The sequence below is a fragment of the Bos javanicus genome, chromosome 1 (assembly GCF_032452875.1).
Source record: "Bos javanicus breed banteng chromosome 1, ARS-OSU_banteng_1.0, whole genome shotgun sequence".
Classification (NCBI taxonomy): domain Eukaryota; kingdom Metazoa; phylum Chordata; class Mammalia; order Artiodactyla; family Bovidae; genus Bos; species Bos javanicus.
The window spans coordinates 144,916,740-144,931,515 of NC_083868.1; the positions used below are offsets into that span (position 1 = coordinate 144,916,740).

Consider the following 14,776-nt stretch of genomic DNA (forward strand, 5'->3'; position numbering starts at 1 on the left):
GCCCAAAGACAGTGACTGCAGCCATGAAGTTAAAAGACACTTGCTACTTGAAAGAAAAGCTATGACAAATCTAGACAGCATGTTCAAAAACAGAGACATCTCTTTGTCAACAATGGTCCATACAGTCAAAGCTATGGTTTTTCCAAATCTTGTACAGATGTGAGAGTTGGACCATAAAGAAGGCTGAGCACCAAAGAACTGATACTTTAGAATTGCAGTGCTGGAGAAGAATCTTGAGAGTCTCTTGGACAGCAAGGAGATCAAAACAGTCAAACCTAAAGGAAATCAACCCTGAATATTCACTGGAAGGACTGATGCTGAAGCTGAAGCTCCAATACTTTGGCCACCTGATGTAAAGAGCCGACTCATTGAAAAAGACACTGATGCTGGGAAAGATTGAAGTCAAAACAAGAAGAGGGAAGCAGAGGATAAGATAGTTAGACAGTATCACCATCTCAATGGACATAAATTTGAGCAAACTCTGGGAGTTAATGAAGGGTCACTTATCCAATAGAACTTGCAGTGATGATGGAAAGTCTGTGCTTTTCAGTCTGGTGGTCACCAGCCACACGTGGCTCTTGGGCAACTGAGATGTGGTTAGTGTGATTGAGGAGCTGAATTTCTTTATTTAATGTAAATTTCACTTAATTTAGGTACATTAAGTACAGCCATGTGTACCTAATGGCCACAGTATCCGACAACATGGATCTAAAGTATTCTTTCACTTTTAGTTATGTATTTCTGTGTTAAACTCTCACATTTCTTCTTTGTTTGAAAGAAAATTACCATAATTATAGTATGATAGTTTCTGTAACACTAGGCTATCTTCTCTCAGGACATTGAAGACAGTATACCAATCATGGCTTCCATTGATACCAATGTAAAATAAATAGTCTAACTGTCATCCTTTCATGAATAATCTGATTTTTCTTTTTGGCTATTCTTAGACATCTCTTTTCCCTTGGTTTCTGCAGTTTCACCATTATATATTTTAATGGAGATTTATTTTTTTTATCCTCCTTTGGGTTTATTTGGCTTACTGGCTCTTCCAGGTATCTTTAATCTACCAGAGAAGTTCTCAGTGCTGTCTCTTGAAACGTTGCCTCTTCTCTGCTTTATCTATCATTTCTTTTGAAAAATCTTATCAGACATATGGTTAATCCTCTATTTGTATCCTCCAATTTTTTTCAGCTCCTTGTACATTTTCCGTGTCTTTGTTTCTCTGTATTGCAATTTGGATAATTTCTTTGGACCTATTTTCCAGTTCACTGTTTCTCTCTTTAGCTGTATCTAATCTGTTGTTAGACATTGAATTTTATGGTGACTTTCTCTTTTTTATAATTTGATCACCAATTGCTTGCTTGCTTTGGAAGCATATTTGGTTGGAATTCTTTGAGTCCTTCACTTGGTTTTTCTGACTAAAGTTTTGTGTTCACTTCTATCACCTGGGGGATGCCACCAATATGGGACCATTATTATAAATAATCAGCTTGAAATGGTTAGTGTGAGTTTAGATCACCAACTTCACTGAGGTCTGGCTTGAGTTGATGAATCCTCAGGGGGACTTTTATCTTTCCCTAGTATCTGGGCTACCCACTCCAGTGTCCTTGCCTGGAGAATCCCAGGGACGGGGGAGCCTGGTGGGCTGCAGTCTATGGGGTTGCAGAGTCGGACACGACTGAAGCGACTGAGCAGCAGCAGCAGTATCAGGGCTGATACAGGAATCTTTCCTGTGTGTCTTCTACTTCTGCCTATATGTTTCCAACCAGCTTTACGAATTGTCCTTGTCTGTTTCCCACTTTGGAAGATTCTCAGCCTTGTGCCTCCCTCAAAGCCCTGGGTGGTTGTCAGAGTGGCACCAGGTCTGTAGGACCCTGCGTGGCACCCCACATCTGAAACCTGGTTTGGACTTAGCTTGCCTCCTGGGTTCCTGATTTGCTTCTGTTTGCTGCCATGTGATTTCTTTGTTTTCATGAAAAGTCTGCAATATATTGTATGTTTTCTTTTAACTCAGCTATCCATCTATTTTCTTCAGAAGGGTTGTTCAGGGCATCTACTCTGCCAGACCCAGAAAATAGAAGTCCTCACGGCAGTTCTTCACTTTTGGGGTCCCTTAGGTATGGCACGTCTTAGCTGAGGTTCTCCAGAAAACAGAGCCTAAGGCCAGGATGAAAGTGCTGGTACTTTAATTGGGAGGTGCATAGGGCAGAGAGTGTAAGAAACTGGCAGGTGGGCAAGGAGAGATGTGGTCAGTGCAAAGGGAGGCACAGGCCCCGGCTGCTGCTTCAAGAGGGGCTGGAATGACCCACCTTGGCAGCTGCATCCATTCAGCTCTAGGGACTCCCCCAAACAGGCTGCACAGAGAAAATGGCTCTGGGAGCACTCAGGGGCAGGGGAGAGGGAAGGTCTCTGCCTGGGCCCCTCCTAGTGCCCACTCTCCACTGATTGAAGTTCTCGCCCCAGGGAATCAGCTGCCCTGGTTTGCATCTCTTGGCCTCTTTACGGCGCTCTGGGTACCATGTCGTCAGGGCGGCAGAAGTGGCCGGAGGGCTGTACTGAGGTGGTTGACGGGGGAGGAAGGGGTGGGAAGTGCAGAGACCTGCGCACTTCTGGCCACACCTGCTGGACTGGGGTGTCATTGCCAGGCCAGGTTATGATTTCTGACAGAAGTAAAATCTCAAGTTTTTAGAAGTAGTGTGAACTGATGATGTTTCCATCTTCCTGGCCCTGCAGCTATCCTATCATCCTGCCCTGGTGGGTGGGCCCTGGGGAAGGTCACCGGATGCTCTGGGGGTGGGTCATGGGACAGGGGTGGGATGATAGGCTCTGCTCTCTGAAGGAGAGGCTCTGGGCCGCCAGCCAGCAGCCTGTGATCTGATGGGCAAGTTCAGTTTAGGTGAACCGGCAGGAAGCCAGCTTTGGTGGCAGGTCCACATCTGTCCCCTGGCTGCTGTCACTGCACTCACAGACTCTCAGACCCTCACTGACACCCTAGTCCTTCCAGGGCAAAACTCCAAACTTCTGCGGGGCCCTTGGCCAAGCCTCCACACATCTTTGCCCACCTCCTCCCCAGCCCACAAACATCACACGACCCCTTGAAAGTCCTGCACAGATATCTTTTGGCTGGGAGGCAATCACTGACCCCAGAAAACATTGCCCAGAGTTTAGCACAAAGGGCCCCGTGGCCAAACACACGGCCACCTGCTGCTGTGCTTCCAAGGCCCATGCTCGGACAGTCACCCGACTGGGGCCAGGCTGCACCCTTCCACTGTCCGGGGAGATGCGGCAGCTTGACCTCCAGGTGTGGGGCACAAGGGAGCCAGAGGGACAAAGGTGCTGAGGGGGGGCAAACTAGGCCCCCCTCAGACCCCACACCACCGTCCGCCTGCTGATCTCCCCCTAGGAACATCCTGGGGACGACGAGTCAGGAAGGTGAGGGGGATCCGGTCTGGCCAAGCAGGGACTCTCACAACGTTAACCAGCAGAGCAGAGCAGTTGCAGCAGCAGAGAAAATTCATGGCGGGTGACGGTGGGGGCTGTGCTTCCAGCAGGAATTTGTTATTTAAGGATTTTGAGTCCTATTGAGTAATCGGGGGGACAGCATCACAGCCCTGGCTACTTCTCTCTGACTAGGGAGTTGGCGAGACGCCGCGGGTGGCAGTCTTTCTGCTTTCTGCTCCTCTCAAATGCCAGTGGCTCTTTGCCTCTCCTGAGTCCCCCTCTTTCAGCAAGGGTGGTGGGGGAGTCTGGCGGCTGCTCAGGCAGGTAGTCACCTGGACCTATGGGTGAGCCTACAGTGTGTGGGGGTCCCTGTTACAAGGAGTTCATGGTCTTCTAACCACATGTGGCTTTTCAGTTACACAGACATGTCCCCAATCCACGATCAGGGCTGAGAATAACCTTCTCTTGGACGTGTGGCCACAGGGGCCTCTTCAGGGTCACCCCCACAGAGTGGTGTCGACTGAAAAAGGGCACGATGTCAAGAATCATGAATTATGTCTTCTTTGGGGCCAAATGAGGACTGCAGCCTGGGAAATAGCACCTCAGATAGCTCTGAGACACTGCTCCAAAGAGGCAGGTGGAGGTCCGTATACGTGTGATTTTGGTGAAGGGGGAGTACATGAAATTTAGCACACATTTTTCCAGAAGGTTTCTGCTAGCCATGGGGAACAGTCGTCACCATGACGGATTTTAGTGCTTTTCTAGATATGTGATAAGTGAAGTTGCTCAGTCATGTCCGACTCTTTGCGACCCCATGGACTGTAGCCCACCAGCTCCTCCATCCATGGAATTTTCCAGGCAAGAATACTGGAGTGGGTTGCCATTTCCTTCTCCCAGGGATCTTCCCAACCCAGGGATCGAACCATAATGCAGGCAGGCACTTTACTGTCTGAGCCACCAGGGAAGCCCCTTTCTAGATATGAGCAAAAACTGGGCTCACAAAACCGGGTCCTGAAACCATCTAACTATCTGAAGACCTGTCCTGCCAATTTTCCCTGAGCACAGATGCCTCATTCCCGCTCTCCACCCTGAACTCCTTCAGGGGGTGTTGCAGGTCAGCAGCTGCAGCGCACATGACCTGATCCTTGTCGAGGTAGATGGTAAGCACCCATGGCAGGTGCCAATTTGTAGCTGACACTGTCCTTCAAGCACTGGAGTGTGTTGCCATTTCCTTCTCCAGAGGATCTTCCCAGCCCAGGGATTGAACCTGCATCTCTTATGTCTTCTGCATTGGCGGGCAGGTTCTTTACCACTAGCACCACCTAAAGCCCCTTCTTATCACAAGAAACCAGAAATACTGAAGACAAGCCAGAAAATGAGCCCACCAAAGTGGACACATTAATGCTCATGTCTTACGTTAATTAACTCATGGTTGTAAAGACGGAGTTTGTGCTATTCTGATATTGTCCCTTTTCCACCTGACTTCACATCAAGGCTAGTCTACACACCTGATTCTATTACACTTTTCAGTGCCCCCCTTGTCCACTTAGGACACGCACATTGACCACCGTGTGTCCTGTCATCGCACACTTTTATAACTAACACTGCAGTGGAAACCTTCATGGGGGTTTCAGGTGAGATATTTTCTTAAGCTACCCCAACCCCCCCGAGCAAGATTTCTGGGTCAAAGCACACACCCATCTCTGGGTCTTTTGCTAAAACTGATAATATAATAGTGATTTACTAAGTACTATTTGTAGAGGGGTTGTGTTTAAGTTGGTTGGAAAGAGTCAGGACTCTTAGGCTCTCAGACACATCACAGATGTTCTAAAGGAAAGAAAGAAGTATGTACACAGTTGAGCAGTTAGACTATATTAACAAAGTATTTTTTAGGTAATCATGCTTAAGACTTTATATATATAACTTTTTTCTCCACGTTTTCAGCTATAGCAGAAGGTGGTTATATATTCCACTCAAAATGAGCTGCCACCAACACCCCTAGACTTTCTGCCATTTGTTCTTAGGACTGTAGCACGTCTTTAAATATAGTAAATCCTCTTTAGCCCATTGAATATTTCTGAGTGCCCCAACTCTACCAGCACCTGTAAATTACCTCGGAAAGGACTGTGAGTACCAGTGGGTTTTTCAACTTTGAAACAAAAAATCCCGGTAAACGTTCCAGTGCCTAGCCGAGGTCTTGGGAGAAAACATCTCTGTTCCCTTTACTTTCAGGTTAAAAATGTTTCTGACTTGCTTGCAGCTTCCTTTATGGCCTTGATCTTATTGAGGGATGTAAACTGAAGACAGAAGTCTCTAACGTATAGAACTGTTAAGTGTAGGCCGGCTCTGACGGAGCTGCCTGCGCTCAGAGGCCACTTGGCAGCCCTGTGCTGAATGAGGGCCAATGACAGCGAAGCAGAAACGGCTTTCGAACTTGGTGTTACTTTTCTTAAGTTGTTTATAGTTCAGCAATTTCGAACATGCTCCAAAGAAAAATGTGAAAGGACTTTCTGTCACAGCACTTAAGAAAACACAAAACCACCCTCCCCACCCCCACACAGAAATGCTGCAGAGTGTAAAACTTGAGACATTTTGTAGGACGCCTGACAAAGTGTAGCCTTTTATCTTGTTTCAGGATATTTATTTCAAGTACTCTGGTTAAATACTGAAGTTACATGCTGTAGTTTAGCATTTTGCCTTGTAATTTACAGAAAAGTATTGCGGAAAATAAACTTTTGTTTCGTTTTTTTTTTTTTTTTCCTGGTTTTTCCTTCTTTATTGAATGACTTTTCAAGATGTAATTACAATTGAAGGTGACGCGTTAGAAAGGAGAGGTGCGCGTTGAAGGCATAAGGCTGCTCATAGACCCGGCTCCAGAGACAGGTGGCCGGAAAGGAACAAGGATTAAAAAAAGGCTGAGCGTGTGTGTCGCTCATGGGGACGGGCGCATGGGTGCAGCTCGGCTGGATGGCCCTTGGTGGCCCCCAGGAGAGGCCTGGCTGAGCAAGCAGAGCCCCCAAGCAGCAGAGGGGGGCCCTGCCCTGCAGTCCCCACGGCCCACTCACACGCCCCTACAGGTGACGTCAGCCCCAAAAGGACAATTAACAGGGAGCTTCAGGACATGAACAAAACCTCAAAAGTAAAAAAGCTGATAAGTGTAGCAGTGGTACCAGGAGGTTATATACACAGGTGGCGGCGGCCCCTTCTTGGAAGTGTCTGGATCACTCCGGGGGGCGCTGCCGGGGTCCCTGAGGCCCTCCCTGAGGCCTCAGCGGCCGCAGCCTCAGTACACCGAGCTGTTCCGAATGCCACAGCAGAGCACCATGCTCAGGATCATCTCGAAGATCATGATCACAGCGACCACGATGGCCGCGATGCCAATGAGGTACAGTTTTCCCGAGAAAACTGGGGGCTCGGGCCGGGCGCGGACCAGCTCGTTCGCGGAGCCAGGCGGCGGAGGAGGCGGCGGCGGCGGCGGCCCGGGGGGTTCGGCCTCTGGCCCAGGCGGCAGCGGCGGCGGGAAGACGTCAGTCGGAGCCATGGGCGGGGGCGTGGGGGCCTCAAGCTCCGGGGGTGGCCCCGGCGGCAGCGGCGGAGGAGGCAGCGGCGGCCCCGGCGCGGGCACCAGCTTCCCGCCGCCCGGAGTGAAGCTGGGCCGTGACAGTGGGAAGGTGACCACAGTGGTAGCCACTCTAGGCCAAGGCCCGGAGCGCTCCCAGGAGGTGGCTTACACAGACATCAAAGTGATTGGAAGTGGCTCATTTGGGGTCGTGTACCAGGCACGGCTGGCAGACACCAGGGAATTGGTGGCCATCAAGAAGGTTCTCCAGGACAAGAGGTTCAAGAACCGAGAGCTGCAGATTATGCGTAAGCTGGACCACTGCAATATCGTGAGGCTGAGATACTTTTTCTACTCCAGTGGGGAGAAGAAAGACGAGCTTTACCTAAACCTGGTGCTGGAATATGTGCCCGAGACAGTGTACCGGGTGGCCCGCCATTTTACCAAGGCCAAGTTGAGCATCCCTATCATCTATGTCAAGGTGTACATGTACCAGCTCTTCCGGAGCTTGGCCTACATCCACTCCCAGGGTGTGTGTCACCGCGACATCAAGCCCCAGAACCTGCTGGTGGACCCCGACACTGCTGTCCTCAAGCTCTGCGATTTTGGCAGTGCAAAACAGTTGGTCCGCGGGGAGCCCAATGTCTCCTACATCTGTTCTCGCTACTACCGGGCCCCAGAACTGATCTTCGGAGCCACCGATTACACCTCATCCATCGATGTGTGGTCGGCTGGCTGCGTACTGGCTGAGCTCCTCTTGGGCCAGCCCATCTTCCCTGGGGACAGTGGGGTGGACCAGCTGGTGGAGATCATCAAGGTGCTGGGAACACCGAGCCGGGAACAGATTCGCGAGATGAACCCCAACTACACGGAGTTCAAGTTCCCCCAGATTAAAGCTCATCCCTGGACAAAGGTGTTCAAATTGCGAACGCCGCCCGAGGCCATCGCGCTCTGCTCCAGCCTGCTGGAGTACACCCCCTCCTCGAGGCTCTAGCCGCTGGAAGCCTGCGCCCATAGCTTCTTCAATGAACTGCGATGTCCTGGAACCCAGCTCCCCAACAACCGCCCGCTCCCCCCGCTCTTCAATTTCAGTCCTGGCGAACTCACCATCCAACCATCTCTCAATGCCATCCTCATCCCTCCTCACTTGAGGTCCCCGGCGGGCACTGCCTCCCTCACCCCGTCCTCACAAGCTTTAAGTGAGCCCACACAGGGCTCCAAGATGGAAGGGTAGTTGGTGGCGCCCTCAGGAAGAGTTGGTGAGGGTGGCTGTGTTATCGGTCGACTGCCAGTCCGAGCTGGTCTGAGCCTCACTTAAAGCTTGTGAGGACGGGGTGAGGGAGGCAGTGCCCGCCGGGGACCTCAAGTGAGGAGGGATGAGGATGGCATTGAGAGATGGTTGGATGGTGAGTTCGCCAGGACTGAAATTGAAGAGCCAGAGGCCTGGCCGCATCTCCCACCCAGGACAGGAAAGGCCTCTCAAGAGCAGAACACAACTCTACTAAAGGGTCAGTCTCATTCTTTACTCAATCTAGTCTTTTCATTGGAGGTTTTATGTGTTTAAATTTATTGGAATCACTGATATATTGGGGTTTGTTTATCAATGCAAAGAAATGGAGGAAAACAACAGAATGGGAAAGACTAGAGATCTCTTCAAGACAATTAAAGATACCAAGGGAATATTTCATGCAAAGATGGGCTCGATAAAGGACAGAAATGGTATGGACCTAACAGAAGCAGAAGATATTAAGAAGAGGTGGCAAGAATACACAGAAGAACTGTACAAAAAGATCTTCACAACCCAGATAATCACGATGGTGTGATCACTCATCTAGAGCCAGACATCCTGGAATGTGAAGTCAAGTGGGCCTTAGAAAGCATCACTGCAAACAAAGCTAGTGGAGGTGATGGAATTCCAGTGAAGCTATTTCAAATCCTGAAAGATGATGCTGTGAAAATGCTGCACTCAATATGCCAGCAAATTTGGAAAACTCAGCAGTGGCCACAGGACTGGAAAAGGTCAGTTTTCATTCCAATCCCTAAGAAAGGCAATACCAAAGAATGTTCAAACTACCGCACAATTGGACTCATCTCACACGCTAGTAAAGTAATGCTCAAAATTCTCCAAGCTAGGCTTCAGCAATACGTGAACCATGAATTTCCAGATGTTCAAGCTGGTTTTACAAAAGGCAGAGGAACCAGAGATTAAATTGCCAACATCCGCTGGATCATGGAAAAAGCAAGAGAGTTCCAGAAAAACGTCTATTTCTGCTTTATTGACTATGCCAAAGCCTTTGACTGTGTGGATCACAATAAACTGTGGAAAACTCTGAAAGAGATGGGAATACCAGACCACCTGACCTGCCTCTTGAGAAACCTATATGCAGGTCAGAAAGCAACAGTTAGAACTGGACATGGAACAACAGACTGGTTCCAAATAGGAAAAGGAGTACATCAAGGCTGTATATTGTCACCCTGCTTCTTTAACTTATATGCAGAGTACATCATGAGAAATGTTGGACTGGAAGAAGCACAAGCTGGAATCAAGATCGTGGGGAGAAATATCAGTAACCTCAGATATGCAGATGACACCACCCTTATGGCAGAAAGTGAAGAGGAACTCAAAAGCCTCTTGATGAAAGTGAAAGAGGAGAGTGAAAAAGTTGGCTTAAAGCTCAACATTCAGAAAACAAAGATCATGGCATCTGGTCCCATCACTTCATGGGAAATAGATAAGGAAACAGTGGAAACAGTGTCAGACTTTATTTTTGGGGCTCCAAAATCACTGCTGATGGTGATGTAGCCATGAAATTAAAAGACACTTACTCCTTGGAAGGAAAGTTATGACCAACCTAGATAGCATATTAAAGAGCAGAGACATTACTTCGCCAACAAAGGTCCGTCTAGTCAAGGCTATGGTTTTTCCAGTGGTCATGTATGGATATGAGAGTTGGACTGTGAAGAAAGCTGAGCGCTGAAGAATTGATGCTTTTGAACTGTGCTGTTGGAGAAGACTCTTGAGAGTCCCTTGGACTGCAAGGAGGTCCAACCAGTCCATCCTAAAGGAGATCAGTACGGGTTTTCACTGGAAGGATTGATGCTGAAGCTGAGACTCCAAAGTTTAGCCCCCTCATGCGAAGAGTTGACTGATTGGAAAAGATGCTGATGCTGGGACGGATCAGGGGCAGGAGGAGAAGGGGACAACAGAGGATGAGATGGCTGGATGGCATCACTGACTCAATGGACATGAGTTTGGGTGAACTCCGGGAGTTGATGATGGACAGGGAGGCCTGGCGTGCTGTGATTCATGGGGTTGAAAAGAGTCGGACACGACTGAGCGACTGAACTGAACTGATACCTTTCTATGGGACTTCCCTGGTGGCTCAGTGGTAAAGACTCTGCCTAGGATGCAGGACACCTGGGTTGACCCCCTGGGTTGGGAAGATCCCCTGGAGGAGGGCATGGCAGCCCACTCCAGTATTCTGGCCTGGAGAATTCCATGGACAGAGGAGCCTGACAGGCTACGGTCCATGGGGTCACAAAGAGTCATACACAACTGAGTGACTGAACTGAACTGAAGCTATGTTTTGTTCTGATTCTTGAAAGACAGTTTTGCTGGTAACACAAATCTTCATCCTGGGCCTGAGGCCACCTCTGCCCTGAGTCCTGTGAAAATGTCGGCAGCTGGTCTAGCTGCTCTTCATGGGTTATCAGTCCCCTGCCTCTAGGGACTCGGGGACCTTCTCCGTCTCAGTTCCTCTGCAGTTTCACCGTCATTCTCTGCATGTGCATCTCTTGACTTAACCTGCTGGGATTCACTGAGCCTTCTGAGTATGAGAGCCAGCATCTGGAAATCCTCCAGTGACATCTCCTTGGACATGGCCTGTGCTGCACCCCCACTTCCCTCTCTGGCCTTTGGGGGCTCCCCTTCCATGCTCCCAGGCTCAGCCTTGCATCCAAAAAGGGGTGACCAAGCTGCTCACTAGGCATCTTCAGGGAGCAGAAGTCCTCTGCCGGAAGCCCCCTCCTCGCCCTGCTCCCTGTGTGGCTGGGAGCCCCACTCAGAGTCACCGAAGGTCCACAGAGCCCCTTCCCTGTCAGCCGCTGGTGCTCAGCACCACTCCTGGAAGAGGGAGCCAATCCTTCCGCGTCCACTCCTTCCTCCTCTTGGGCCGTGTTTCTCCTAACCGCTTGCAGGACTGGTCTCGCCACCCCTGCATGTCCTGGCAACAAAACATCACTCGTCCCCCAAACTGCCACCTCCCCCATGTCGCCTCAAGTTGCTGTCACTGTGGTCACTTGGCACTTGCTACCCTTCCTCGCTGTCCCTGGGAAGCTGAGGCAGGGGGCAGTGCAAGGAGCTGAGTCCTGGACCCCAGCGTCCAGTCCACCAGCCAACAGGCACCTGCCCTGCAGGCTAGCTTTGCCAGCAGGTCCTCCGGAGACAGGCCAGGGTGTGTGGGGGTGGTGGGGTGGTGGAAGGGGGGTGGAGTGGGGGGGAGGTGGGGGGCCTGCAGCGGGGCTTGTGTCATGCTTATCCCAGGACACGGTCAACGGCACTGTGTCCCCTCTCACACACACCCGACTTGCCCACTGTGCGCACAGCCCAGCCATGAAGAGAGAGGCCCCAGAGACACAGAGCCTCCCTGGTTTGTCCTGAAAAGGCCTTTTAATAGAATCAAGAGATTTAATTTGTCACAGGCCATTTCTTGCGGTGTCTAACCTCCATTAGCCAGCTAATGTCATCCAGGAGTGATGGACGGTCCTGGGACAGATGGCTCTGGCGCCCAGCAGAAAGGGCTCTGCGTCCTGTTACCTCCCCTGGGCCTCAGGAACCGGGTTATTGAATCTGCAGACCAGCTCGGTTGACTTCTGGGGCGCGCTGGGCTCCAGCCAGCCCTCCCTCCCTGGGCACCCTGCGAGTCAGAGGGGAGGAAGGGCACCCCCTCAGCACCTGGCTCCAGGTGGCCCTCATCATCCCCTTTGGTGGTGAGCTCCCCCAGCCCACCACCCCTGCCCCACACACCCTTCCCCCCACCCTGCCCTGCTGAGGACGGAGGTGCTGGAACCAGCTGGAGGGCACCCGGTGGTTGGGGAATCTGTCCGTGTGGCCGTGAGGGTAGCAGGGTACTCCCGGGGGCTCCCCGCTGCCCACTTTGAGGGAAGGGCACCAAGAACGTTCTGGTCTTCAGGGCAGGAGACCCTGCGTCCAATCCCACAAGGCGTGCAGGGTGGCTGGACATCTCCCCGACCGTGAGAACGTGGCTTATCTCCAGGTCAAATCTGAACTTTATCCCCATTTTCAGGGAGGACAGTCACCCAGCTCCGGGCGTGGATCCTAGTCATGCTGGTCAGCAGGGCAGCCCCAGGGCCAGAGCTGGGTGGAGAAGAGGGGGGAGCCAGGTCCACTCTGGCCCCTAGGGAACAAACCCAGAAGTGTGTGGCCGGTCCTCTGTGATGCCCACAGGGGCACTGTGTCAGCATCTACAGCAGCGTGGATGTCCCTGCCCAGAGCCCCAGGACTGACCAGGCCGTGGGGGCAGCCCGGACGCGGCAGCTCCTGGGCCCTGCTGGGGCTCACGGGTGAGCTGCCCCCTTTCTCAGGCCCCAAAGTCCTTCCCCCCTGCAGTAGGGGCCTCTGCTGTGTGACCCCTCAACAAGCCTGTGGGGGTCCAGGGCTGGATGGCCGGGAGCAAAGCATGATGGTGTGTTGGTGGCAAGCGCAGCCACAGGCACTGGGCAAGGGTGGTCCTGTCTCCCGGGAGGGGTCCCTAAGGCCAGCTGGGGCCCAAGGCAGGCAGCACAGGTGCCAGCAGACGGAGCCGGCCAGAGGAGAGCCAGGGCCGAGCGTGAGCCCAGTGGGACGGGAGGTCAAGACCAGGAGGAGCATCTAAGTCAGTTCAGTGCGTTTGTCTCCCGTCTGCTTGTGAGGAGGGTTTGGGCAGCTCAGAAGAAGGGACAACGTGAGCAGAGGAGTGGACGGCAGAGGGAATCTGGGCAAAGAGTGAAGGGAGAGGAGGGCAGCAGGGCCTGGCAGGGGTGAGAGGCAGGGGGACGGGCTGAGGGTCTCAGGGGGGTGTGGGCCAGGCCAGCTGTCTCGAGAGCTGAGGAAAACTGTGGGGCGGTCTTTGCGGCGGGGCGGGGGGGGGTCTCAGGCTGCTGCTGCCCATTCCAGGTGGGCTCTGGCTGCCTTGAAGCTGGGGGCCTGCAGGTAGGAGGGAGGAGAGTTTGGGTGCAGGGCTTTGGGGTGTGGATTTGGGGGAGCCCTGGGCAGGAGAGGGGACCCGTGACAATGCCCCACGTGCTCAGCCAGGGAGGAAGCACCCCGTGAGCTCAGAGCCCCTGACTGGGATCGACCAGGCTTGCAGCCGGGGGTGAGGGCTCCGCTGTGAGGGTGCCGTGGAGAGGGCCAGGGTCAAGTGTTCACAAGGGACGCCCCCTGCCCTGGACACACGCAGAGCTCAGCCAGGGCAGAGGGAGCTCTCAGGGGCAGGACAGGGCATGGCGGGGGCCTGGCCAAGAGGAGGGGCTGGTGGGGACCTGGCAAGGAGCTGTCTGGGAAGTGTTTCGGAAACCAGGGCACACTCTTGGTGTGCAGCCTGATTCCTCGCCCAGTCTCCAGGAATAGGGCCCTAGCTTCCACGTCCACTGGGCCAACTGGGCAGGAGCCGTGGGTTGGTGGGCAACGGGGTGGCCCAGAGAGGACCCAACACAGGCTTCTTCATGGGTCAGGAGGAAAAGAGGCAGGTGAGCAGCTGGGGTCTCCAGCGGCATCATGGTGACCATGGGCAAGGAGCTCTTACCCTACCCTTTGATGGAAGGGCTCAGGGCCCGGCTGACCCTGGAGGGAGCTCGCACACAGCAGAGCCAGACAGCGACCAAAGCCTGCAGCCTTCCTGTGGCCAGGCCCCCAGGCCCAGCCCTGCAGGTCAGCAGGAGAGTGGGCAGGAGGCAGCCCCACGGCCTTCCTCCTGAGCCCTCTCTGGAGCTCAAGCCTGGGGGCACAGCCGCAGCCAACTACTGGCAGTCTGAGGCCTGGCCTAGCCATACCAGGGTGGCTGCGATGGGGCAGTGGGGAGTCAGAGAGGCTCACGGCGTCTGGTGCCCTGGGCAGACACAGGGGCAGGTGGGGTGTGGAGGCTCTGGAGAACCAACCCCCACCAGGCCCCCAGAGATACTGTCATCTGAGGATCCAGGGGCTCCTAACTTTCCTACACCAGTCTGGCAGCCTGGGGCAAGAGCTCAGGGAGGCCTGGGGTGAGGGGCTGAGGTGTGTCCAGGTGAGGGCTCAGGGGTACCTGAGGTGGGGGGCTGAGGTGTGTCCAGGTGAGGGCTCAGGGATGCCTGGGGTGGGGGGGCTGAGGTGTGTGCAGGTGAGGGCTAGAGGCTGAGGTATGTCCAGGTGAGGGCTCGAGGTGCCTGGGGTGAGGGGCTGAGGTGTGTCCAGGCGAGGGCTCAGGGGTGCCTGGGGTAGGGGGACTGAGGTGTGTCCAGGCGAGGGCTCGGGGTGCCTGGGGGCAGCTCAGGTATGTTGGCCCCCTGTACCTTTCCTGCGCCTCCCTGGACACCAGCAGGTGAGAGGTGTCTGCTGGTAGAGCCTTCCCTGAAGCCAGGCGAGCAGAAGTCCTGTTACCAGCCCCAACCCAGGAGGTGTCTGGTTTCCACTGGTTTGTACGTCCCATTCCCTCAGCTTGGCCTCCTTGGCGGTGGCCTCAGGAGGCAGATATGATTTTTGGAGGGCAGAGTTTGGCAGGGTTTCTGTTCTCTTGAATGATG

General features: G+C 53.2%; 1 protein-coding gene across 1 annotated transcript; it reads left to right on the plus strand.

Moving 5' to 3' along the window:
- Positions 1-6,806: 6,806 nt before the first annotated feature.
- On the plus strand, positions 6,807-8,201 carry LOC133252985 (glycogen synthase kinase-3 alpha-like). The gene has a single exon (XM_061426068.1). The coding sequence runs from the start codon at positions 6,807-6,809 to the stop codon at positions 7,992-7,994; it is 1,188 nt and encodes a 395-aa protein (XP_061282052.1). The 3' UTR covers positions 7,995-8,201.
- Positions 8,202-14,776: the final 6,575 nt, after the last annotated feature.

Coding starts and splice junctions, on each gene's coding strand:
- LOC133252985 (XM_061426068.1), top strand. CDS start 6,807: ATGGCCGCGATGCCAATGAGGTACAGTTTTCCCGAGAAAACTGGGGGC.